Genomic DNA, 11745 nt, shown 5'->3' on the forward strand with positions numbered 1-11745 from the left:
TGTATATTTTCATCATACTGACATAAGGATAATTATATTATTTTTTTATAATTAATGAATAATTAAATTATTATTGAGTTGATGTATGTAATTCAATTAAGCTTTAAAAATTAACTCTCGAAAAGAAAAAATATAAAAATTAGAATGGGGGTTGGTGGGGTTACTAGTCTTGGAAGTAATGCTAAAGAGGGAAAAGTCTACCGTTCAAGATCTCCTTAGACTAAAGTCAAATAATTTCCTTTTATAATCTACAATAGAGAAAATAGAAAAACATTGAGAAGAAACATACATCAAATAATAATAAGTAAGATAAGCACAACTATCTATTAGGTGAATTAATTTGAGGAATATTATATATTGCATTCTCAAACCAATTCTTTCTTTATAGATAAGAGTTCCATAAAGAACATTTAAGAGTAGATAATCACTATTTTAAGGATTCCATAGAGTTACAAAACCAAGAAGAAGTAGAAGAAGAAGAAATCCACAAAAAAAATGGAGAAAATCCAACAATTACTATGACAAACATTAAGAATTTTAATTTCTTCATCAATATCAACAACTTGTGAAACTTCAGCTTCTTGAATGCCATGCATGATGCACGTACACAAATTCAAGAAGCTGAATTAGTAGTCGAAAATGAAGTGATTGAAAGCCATGATGCATACAGATTATACTCTAAACTTCAAGAATATGTAACCTATTAGACTCCAAATGGTAGTTGTCCATTAGGCATATTCAAAGGAAGATTAAAGAATGGAAATCCAGATGAAGGGTCATGAGGAAATTGGCTATTATTGTTATTATTATTATTATTACCACTATTAGAGACTTGTGGTTGAATTTGAAGGCCTCCCCCTCCTTCATCTTCCTCTAATGGCAATCTCTCATAAGCAACATTTGTAAATGATGAAGCTATAACAATAACTGGTCCAGAAGCAATCAATTCCCCTACCACACTTCCTCCAACAACTTGCCCTTGTCCACCAGCCACAAAAATTGTCAGACTCGTCGCACCTGTTGAAGACATAATTAAGTAAAATTGTATACACAAAATGATTAACTCATTGCATCGTGGTCAGGAGGCGCTGTTGACGTCATAATTAAGTAAATAAAACAAATTGCTTGCTCAAACATCTTAATTTTTTGTATGTGAGACGCTCACAATGGTTGTTGAAGACATAACTAAGTAATTAATAAAATCGTGAAATTTACTAAACCCCATTCATTGCACTTAGTTCCATCTCAAAGACACCCTATTACTACAGTGTAATATTTCAACGAAGAGGATATATAGAGGATTCAATTGAACCTCCTTCGTTCAACTTAGATTCCACCACTAGAACAAATTACATTTTTTAGATGAGATGATGACACAGAATCGTACCTGGTGGAGCAGGTGGAGGCAAGAATGAGCCAGAAAGGGAAAGAATCTCAAATCTTCCATGCAATGTTACTACAGAACCAGCAGCAGCAGGTTGTCTTATGCTAACATTTGTTACTGTCCCACTACCACTTAGTATACAAATCCCTCTTTGTCTTCTCCTAGCATAAGTTGATACACATTCAAATACATCACATCCATTTCCAATCTCCAATATATGTGCTCTCAGTGTGTTTGCACTTTCTCTAGTGATTATTACTGGTGGTTTTGGCTTGTTTTTTGACCCCGCTGGCCGTCCTCTAGGTCTCCGGCCAACGATATCACCTCCTCCTATTAAACAACATAATTCAATATGATATCGGAACAAATAGAAAGTCTTGGATTCAAGAATCACTTATATCAAATGTCTCCCAAGTGAGAGGTTGATGAAAAATATAATTAAGCAAATAAAAGTGGACTCTCTCGAATCATTTAAATTTTCATGTCACATAATTTAGCATTTTTTAGGCTAAATAAAAAGTCTTGAGTTCAAGTCTCACCGTCAGACACCATCTATTATTGCCCAAAGAAAAATAAAGAGTTTTATGTGCTTGGTTCATGAACAAGAATCAGGTGAGTATAGGAGGCTAGGGAGGGTGTACTAATCAAAGATATAATTAAATAAATAAAAATATATTTTCTTTAATTTCTTAAATTTATAGATAAAATAACCTATTAGATAATTTCAACATGATATTAAAATAGACAGAAGGTCTTAGATTCAAGTCTCATCGGTCATCATCACCTATTATTAACAAAAAAAATTGCCCAAACTTGATTCATATAAGATAATAAGAATCAATCAACACGCTTAGGAGGGCGTGTTGATTGAAGTCATAAAAGAAAATAAGTAAATAAAAGTGTACTCTCTCTAACCTTGATTCTGATGACCATTATCCTCGTGGTGATGGTCATCGGAAAATTGGTTGTTGTTATCTTCATCATCCGGTTGTCTTTGCAGATTGAAGTCAGCCGGGTGGTGAAGTTGATGAATATAACGAGAAGTTGTGCTTAAATCCAAACCAGCCATGACCAAAACATTCAAAAGTACAAAAAAAAATACAAGAGATATGGGGCAAAAAAACTATAAATTAAAAAACAATATCAAATGTAAAAATTATTAAAAACTACTAGATATATATATATGTTTTTTTTTCTATGGTTTTGTTTAATAGATGGGATTATATTCTATAGTTTTTGGTGTGTAGATTTGAATAAAAGATTTAGAAAACAAGAAAGGAGCTTAGCTTGTTATGGAGATTTGGTTTTTTGAGTGGAAAGAAAGGGAAGGGAGGAAGAAGGAGAGAGAGGGGAACAAAGACACCCTAAAGTTTATAAATATTATATAAGTATAAGATAATAGGAGGATAGAAATTATTTGTTTATTCAACTACTATATATTTATATATATAGTGTATAGTAGTTGGTTTTTATTAAAAGAAAAATAATTGAGTTTAACTTCTATATAGCGGATAAATAATGTAAATTATAGGTTTGGTAATTCTATAAGTTTGGCTTGAATCTCATTTATGTGTTGAGAAATTTATATATTAGATTTCAAATTCAATTATAACTAAGGGACGAATTTAGAATTTTGAACTTATGATTTTTGATGTAAGAATTTCATGAACTTTTAGTCTTTTTTGGATTTTCGAAACTTTTTATTGAGCTAAAGATTTATCAGAAATAACCTCTCTATTTCAAAAAAAATAGGAGTAAAATTTATGTGCATCAATTTTTTTCAGACCCCACTTTTATACCAAATATGTTATTGTTGTTTGGATCTTAATAACTTTGTTCCTACTCTTCTAATTTTTCGCGGATATATATAAATAATAAGGAATGATATCTAAAATAAAGTTTGCATGATTTTTTTGGCATGTCTAGATTCTCAAAAGAATTACCAAAAAAAAAAAAAACACCCAAAATAATGACAAACTAAAAAAAGGAGGAATTTGGTGGCTGATGACGGTAAACATTTGAAAATTACTATAATAGTTGCGTGAAATGAATGAAAATATTTATTATATATTATTTATATGAAAGTCAAGATTTGGGAAACTAGAGCAAGTTGGATTATATGTCATTCATGTTTTGCAAGTGTATTAACTTAATTAATAAATTATACATGATAATGAAGGAACATTTTTCCTCAACTTGCAATAACTATTCCGTAATATTTGAATTCTTCGAAAATAATATATTTTTTAAAAAAAATCCAATATGAATACGGTATCAAAATTGAAGAGTTTGTACAATTTAGTTCAAAACTCACTGATTTAATAAATATTCATATTTCTTTAGGTAAAGTAAGAATCTAAAGTTTTTTGGCTCCAAAATTTTAGTTTTTTTAAAGCTTACTTAGTTTTGAATTAATAATTTATTCAGTAAGTTTTTTAAGATAAATATAAAATTTGGAACAAGCTATTGAGTTTCGCTAAATTCGTAAGTTGTACTTTATCTTTGTCTCTAACTGTTATGTAGATTCTTTTAATTGATGAGGGTATAGAACACTTTCTATAATAAAAAAAACATTTGAAGAGTTTTTGTCCGAGTATGAGATATTAGGTTAAAAGTTGAGAGATTTTGACCATTTATGATACTTTTGACGATAGGAACAGAACTAGAAGGGGCTGAGGAGGTTTTATCAACCCAAATGTTTTTGTAGGTAGATTATATTTATTGTATATATAAGATTGAAAAATATATATTTAATGCATTTATAATAGTTGATTAAATTAAAATAGGTAGGGTTAAATATAGTTTGATTTATATGTGAGGTGTACAAGACTTTAATTTACTAATCATGGTTAAGGATATCAAAGTTTTGACCAGATTTTAATTAATGCTAACACAGATAAAAACGTGATGATGAGAGAGACTATATATATGTTGAAGTAATTAAAGTAGTTGTAACAATATTTTAATAGTAGTAATACTACTATATATAATATAAAAATATCGATTGTGGTGAGATGATTGAAATTTTTCATCGTTAATTAAAATCTTTTGATTCGTGTATTTGAAAAGAAAATAAGTTTTATTAAAAACGTTATCTCTAATAATGAATTATGTAGTACGCAAATTAACTCTAATCAGATTCTAATATAAATATATCAAATTTATTGTTAAAGAAAAAGAAATTAGTGGATGGGGAAGAGTGGCTAATGGATCCCACATTTTTCTTGACCTCACCACCCTGGACGGCTTTCTTTTGTAGTCTTTAACTTTGGGCCATCCTTGCTTAATTTTTGGCAATTTGTTGCCTTAACCAATGATTTGACCCCAGATCAGGGTCGTGATTGAATGGTAAGTATATGGAGTATATTTTTATTTATAATCATAGAATTATAAAAGATTGAATAAGATTGACAAGAATATGATTATCCTAAGATAATTATTCATCGCAAATTTTAGTATCTCGAATACATACTTTCTGTATCGATATGATTTTTCTTATAAATATCAAAATATTTCCTTAATGGTGGCTATGAGACTCAAACTAACTCATATATGTGCTTACAGAGATATCATCTATATTTTTATAATATAAAGTAGTCAAAAAATAAACCAACAAAATATTTTTTTTCTAGGATGGCTATTCCTTGCAAGTTTTAGATTTTTGACATATTCTCTTTCATATTGATCTAACTTTTTGTCCTAAATCACATTGAAAGATTCAAACTCAAAATATTTGCTTAAGTTTGATATCAGGTAAATAAATTTATTATGTTTGACATATATTTAAATTGTTATTAATTTATATTATTATAGAGGAGATAAATTTTCTTAATTTATTATGGGATTAGGAGTCCAACCCCCCATACTTCTATGTCCAACAAACACACAACATTTGATTTTGTATACTTTAATTGATTATAGCAACTTGTTGTTCAACAATTAAATTAAGGTGTAAAGCCATTCACCTTTATTTTTTATTTAGATTTCTATTGAATACAGTATGCTTTGTCCGTGGCTAATGTTAAAAAAAGGAATAATATCATTTTTTAGTCACTGAAACATATATTATGAACTTATAATATATTCGAGTCTAATGTTTGTTGATATATATATTGTTTAACTTTACCAATAAAATTAAGGAAAAAAGACAAATATATCTCCTTGCCCATTTTTTGGAATAATCTTTTTAGGAGGGACAATTTTACATATTTCTGAACTATCGCATATGGTATACAAATACTCTCCGTCATACTTTTGGGACACTGGTGCCCCTGCCATCCAAAAACTAGAGCATATATACCCTTTATACTAACGGACATACACGTGTCATAATCTTACCCACCGACCCGACATTTGTTAAATATTGAATCAATGAATAAGTTTGTGTCACGTGTCCCTATTTAGTCTTCCGTTAGAGTGAAGGGCATATATGCTCTAGTTTTTTGACGGCAGGGGCACCAATGTCCCAAAAGTATGACGGAGGTTATCTGCATACCATTTACGATAGTTCAGGGGATATATGTCCTTATCCCCATAAAATTAAATTATTATTTAACGTTTTAGTAACTTACAAAAGTTTAGACTGTGATTTAGCATTTTTATTATAAAATTTACTAAATATCTACTCTGTTCCTTTTTACTTGTTCAATATTTTCTTTTTATTGTTATTTTTGACAAATGAAGAAAGAATTTTTTTTCCTATTATACCCACGATTTATTACCATTAAGTTAATGTCTTTGAAAAATGTAGTGAGTAAAATATTTGAGATTCCATCAATTTATAGGGGTAAAATGGTAAATTCACTATAGCACTTAATATTTTATTAATAGGTGTGTCAAATCAAAATTTAACAAGTAAAAAGAGACCGAAAGAGTACTAAATAGATGACCCAAAAAAGGACAACCGGCAAGAATTTCCTCCCAAATGGCTTACCCTATTTATAAATATGTAAATCTTATATTTATTTCACAATCATTTATTTTTATTAAAATACAGTGTCAGGTTAATTACCCAAAATAGTGTCCCAATTATTAGGCACCAGTATTCAACTTAGATCAACATGAAGTATTGTACTCATTTATATTTTATGAAATATAAATTATTGACAAAAAACACCAAAAGTATTACCTACATTTCAGTGTTGGAGTAGTCAAGTGGACTTGTCTTTTTTAAAAATAAAAATATAAAAAAAACTTTGGTCTAAAGTTAAATATGAACAAACCATATGAACTCATGATGAAACAAAAAAAGGGTGTCGGTACGCTTTTCACATAATAGGAAGCAATAAAATTATAAAAGTTCTAATTTATGTGTAACAATCAACGATATGTCCAAAATGAAACATAATCATATAAATAAACTGGATTAAAATTTCTGTATTTGCAACACTATTTTCATATACATGTGTGACATACGCATACACATACATTATAGGGGAAAATGACAAATATACCCCTAAACTATTGTAAATAGTACGTAGATACCCTCCGTCATACTTTTGGGGCATTGGTGCTCATGTCGTCCAAAAATTAGAGCATATATATGCCCTTCACTCTAACGGAAGACTAAATAGGGATACGTGGCACAATCTTATCCTTCGATCTGATATTTAATAAATATCGGGTCGGTGGATAAGATTATGACACGTGTATGTCCGTTAACATAAAGGGTATATATGCTCTAGTTTTTGGATGACAGGGATACCAATGTCCTAAAAATATGACAAAAGATATCTGCATACCATTTACGATAGTTCGAAGATATATTTGTCATTTTTCCCTACATTATATACGAATACACTCACAAGTGCTAAGGCAAAATTCATTGTTACAGAGAAAACAAATGGTATGTATAAATTAGGGTTGCATACTACTTCAACATATATAAAATGTTACAAAAAATATAGAATATGAGCATCTAACATGTACACATGTTTTTTATAGTGAATAGTGAAAGTGTTATATATATATAGCATGGTCCTATATTATAATTATTATTTTTATGAAGCTTCTAGCATCAATATGTTTCCCTTTGTTTGCTAAAGAATTGAGGTTTAATTTTAGAGTCATTGAGGTTGTCTTTGACTATTATATAATATGAGAATACAAAATGTCTTTAATTATAGCTGTCCAATGGTCCTCCATTCCTTTTTTAAAGAAATATAAAACTCTAGCGTGTGAATCTAAAATTTTAGTATTCGAATTCAAAATTTCTAATTAAAAATAAAAAAATAAGAATATGTATTACTCCACTATCATCCTCGTTAATAAAGTATACTAGTATTATTTATTCATGAATCCATGAGAAAAGCATCTTATCAATCAAACTCATGCATCCATTAATTATCATAGACAAAATATGAGCTTAAAGTATGAAAGGGACTTCGAATTAGGTACTTGAATTGATGGTTAATGATTAATAGAAACTTGTATAAAATAGTACTAATTTGGTAAATATATTTTACACATTATAATAAAGTTTCTCATATCATGATAATAAACAAAACAAAAAAAATCATCGGATATTTCTTATGAGGTAAATGGTTTATATCGAGTAAAATTTTATAGGAAAAACTACAAATATAGCAAACATCAATATATATTTTAAAAAATGGATAAATAAACACTAAAAATACATTCCAAATATACCCCCTGCATAAAGTGAAACAGAAATTTAATATATAAAGGTAATATACCAAGATAATCTTAAAATACCTTAGGATTATTATTCTTTGTCCTTCCTTATACAATGGGTAATCGACATTCTATATGTTATACAAAGTGGCTATATTAATTATTCATTTATTTTATGCCCGATGTTTTGTACTTGTTTTAATTTGAAGTTCGATTAGTACGAATTTGCATTAAAAAATCTCACTTTGAAGGGTACACGCTTCCTTTCAAATAAATTAATTCTATACGAGGTTCGCAACTAAGACTTCTATGGATTTGACTAAAAATGAATGACGAGTTACATTTCTGTCACAATTTGGATAATTTTGTATTATTTTAACTATATTGCTCCCATTAAAGTACTATAGATTCTTAAATTACAAGAGAAGTGATCTCCATTTTTATAAATGCAGAACTAAAGCTAATGATAAAGGATAAAGCAATGAAAGGTGAAAGGTGCTAGATTAAATAACGCAGGTATATATAAGCGGATTTAAAATTTGAAATTTATAAAATTTGAGTTTTTGAAATTTTATCACAATTCATTTAAATTAAAATCGCATTTTTATAACACATAAAATCATGACATATTTAAAATCTCCTTAAATTTTATAGTTAATCATGACATAACTTTCAACTTTGATCGTATTGATAAAAAAACTTATTCTTAGTATTATATTACAATTACAATATATATAATCTTAAATCCTTTTTCTCAAAGAAAGAAGATTTGGAACAGAGAATCAAAGATGTCAAATCCAAAAATAAACTGATCAATAGCAGTAGCTACTCGTACTATGACTTTTTTATCTTATCCATATCAACTTTTTTTTTTTTTTTTTTGCCGCTCGGTGTCTGAAGTTCATATTGGAGCTCCGACTAAATTTGGATCGCGCACTACAGGGTCATTTGGGGATGGTGCACCCAACAAGATTTTCTCCATACTCGGAGCTAGAACCGAGATCTCTGGTTAAGAGTGAAGCACTCCCATCATAGCACCACAACTCATGTTGGTCATATCAACTTCTTTGGTCTTACTCAAGAGTCAATTCTCTAAATGGTCACAAAAGTTTAGGAAATTACCTTGAAATATCATTTATGTTTCATTTAGGACCACAATATCACTCAACTATCACTATTGTCCTCCAAATATACTTGACACTCCAAAAGTCTCACTCTCTCCTAGTTGGCATGACATGTCATTAAAGTCTCTTTTTTTAATAATAGACTAATTTAATTTATTAAACCCATTTAACTAAAATAACAATCATATTATTTTTTTAAAAATATATTAGTTTTCTAAGAATAAATTTTCATACTTAAGAATCTTTTATCATAATTAATTTTTTTAATTTTTTAATGCGATGAAGAATAGTTTTTTAAAACTCAGCATAATGTCATCAATTTTGAATAATTATTAACACATATATTCAAAAAAAATTGATATATAAATCACTTATGAATGTCAACTTACATCAATTAATCATATATTATATAATGGATCAATAATATTAAAGGTCAATTAACTACTAAAAAATAATTAATTGGATGCTTTGAAATCCATATATACTTACAATATCTTTTTTTTTGAAAAGAAGATAGAAAGTGAATAATATTTATATTAGAAAATAAAATTTTGATCTTTATTTATCAGTATATTAATCTCATATAATACGTATATTATTGAATTAAAATAGGCAATTCAATTAATTATTACTTGTATTTCATAAATTTGGAATGAGATAAGAATATATATTGGTGTTTAATTGTATGAGAAGTTAAAATATAATATAATATAATATAATATAATATAATATAATATAATATAATATATTATAGAATAAAAGAATAAAAATAAAAATAAAAATTAAATAATAATTTTCTCTTTCATACCAATTTTTTTGTCAACCTTACAAATTTATTTGAATACTTTTAAGGAAAAAAAAATCTTAAAATTTTCAAATAATTTACTTAGGAATTTTAAAAATTACCAGGTAATAACTGTACACAGAGGTTTTTTCATTGAATTTTGTTTAGTAAAAATATATAAAGGAATTAGATTTTTTTTATAATCTTCATAAATTCTCATGTAAATGTATTTGTTTTGTTGAGACATAAGTTTGATGAATTGAATAGGTATATTATTTTTTAAAATGATGATTTAATGACATGACGTATCAACTAGAATAGAAGGAGACTTTTAAGGTATTTAATATTGTTTTTTGGATAAAAAATATAATATTATTCATTTTTTATTTTTTCAAAAAAAAAAAATTGTAAGCATGAATTTTAAAATACACAATTAATATTATTGTAATAGTTAATTGACCTTTAATATTATTGATTCACTATACAATTTATGATTAATTGATGTAAGTTAGCATTCATGAGTGATTTGTATATATATATTTTTTTGAATGTATGTGTTTACAAGTATTCAAATTTGATGATATTATAGTACGTTTAAAAAATCTAATCTTCATAACATAAAAAAATAAAAAGTTTAATTATCATAAAAGATTCTTAAGTATGAAAATTTATTCTTAATAAACTAATATTTAAAAAATAATAATATGATCATTATTTTAGTTAAATAAGTTTAATGAATCAAATATGTCTATTATTAAAAAAAAAAAGACTTTAATGACATATCATGCCAACTAGGAGAGAGTGGGGCTTTTGGAGTGTCAAGTATATTTGAAGAAAAATAGTGATAGTGAAGTGATAGTTTGGTCCTAAATGAAACATAAATGATATTTCAAGACAATTCCCTAAATTTGGGTGACCATTTAGGGAATTGACTCTCTTACTCAAAGATAGACTTTGAGGATTGATTATATATTAATGTGAATTTAATAATTTCATTTATTTTAATTATAAATGTTTTTGAAAATTATTAATTTTTTAACTATAATATTAATATTAATTTAAAATTGATCACACATCAAATTACTTTTACTTTTTGTTTTTTTTTTTTCAAAAGGACAAATCAAGAAAATTGACAATTTTTGCTAACCTACTTCTACTTAAATGACATGTAGTGGGGACATTGGCCAACATTTTAGCTTAATTTGCTCTCATTTTTCCTTTAATTTTTCCTATAAATTTGGGGTACTTGTTTTCTTTTCTTGTATCAAACTCTTGTCTAAGGTCTATTGCTGGCTAGGAATTACGGAGGAAAGTGATGGAAATTGAATACCATTTACAATTGCGGAGTCAAAAAATTTACTAAGAAATGTTACAATGCAAATAATATTTAAGGTAGATCAATATATACTAAAATTTTGATCATAGTTAAAACGATATAATTTTTTCAATGCAACATCCCTTAACATAAGGTGACTCCACCACTTACCACTTGATAACTTGGAGTTTGATCTTTGAATTCAAGAATGTTGTTAATGGATTAATTTCCCATCCATACAAACTATTTTATCAAAAATCGACTCTCTGAATAAATCTGCGTACACTTTATTCTTTCAAAATTAAATCTAAAAGAAATTAAAGGGAAGCAGTGGGCACGTGGGAGATGGATTGAAGTCAAGGCAGAGGTGCAGTCCACCGTGGAGTTGTCAGCCACATAGGGAATATTTTATACTTCCTCCGTTTTATATTAATTATCACATTTGTCTTTCACATGTTTATTAAGAAGTTATAAATAAAAAAAATATTTTTTTCTACTTCCATGT

The 11745-nt window shown here is 27.5% G+C and overlaps 1 protein-coding gene across 1 annotated transcript; it reads right to left on the reverse strand.

Annotated features, from left to right (window-relative positions):
- Positions 1-322: 322 nt before the first annotated feature.
- Positions 323-2747, reverse strand: LOC125841877 (AT-hook motif nuclear-localized protein 23-like). Its single transcript, XM_049521059.1, has 3 exons — positions 2300-2747; positions 1388-1711; positions 323-1017 (listed from the first exon to the last, which is right to left on the reverse strand). Exons 1-3 carry the CDS (start codon positions 2451-2453, stop codon positions 704-706), a joined length of 792 nt encoding a protein of 263 aa, XP_049377016.1. The 5' UTR covers positions 2454-2747; the 3' UTR covers positions 323-703.
- Positions 2748-11745: the final 8998 nt, after the last annotated feature.

The sequence above is a fragment of the Solanum stenotomum genome, chromosome 10 (genome assembly GCF_019186545.1).
Source record: "Solanum stenotomum isolate F172 chromosome 10, ASM1918654v1, whole genome shotgun sequence".
In the NCBI taxonomy this organism is placed as follows: domain Eukaryota; kingdom Viridiplantae; phylum Streptophyta; class Magnoliopsida; order Solanales; family Solanaceae; genus Solanum; species Solanum stenotomum.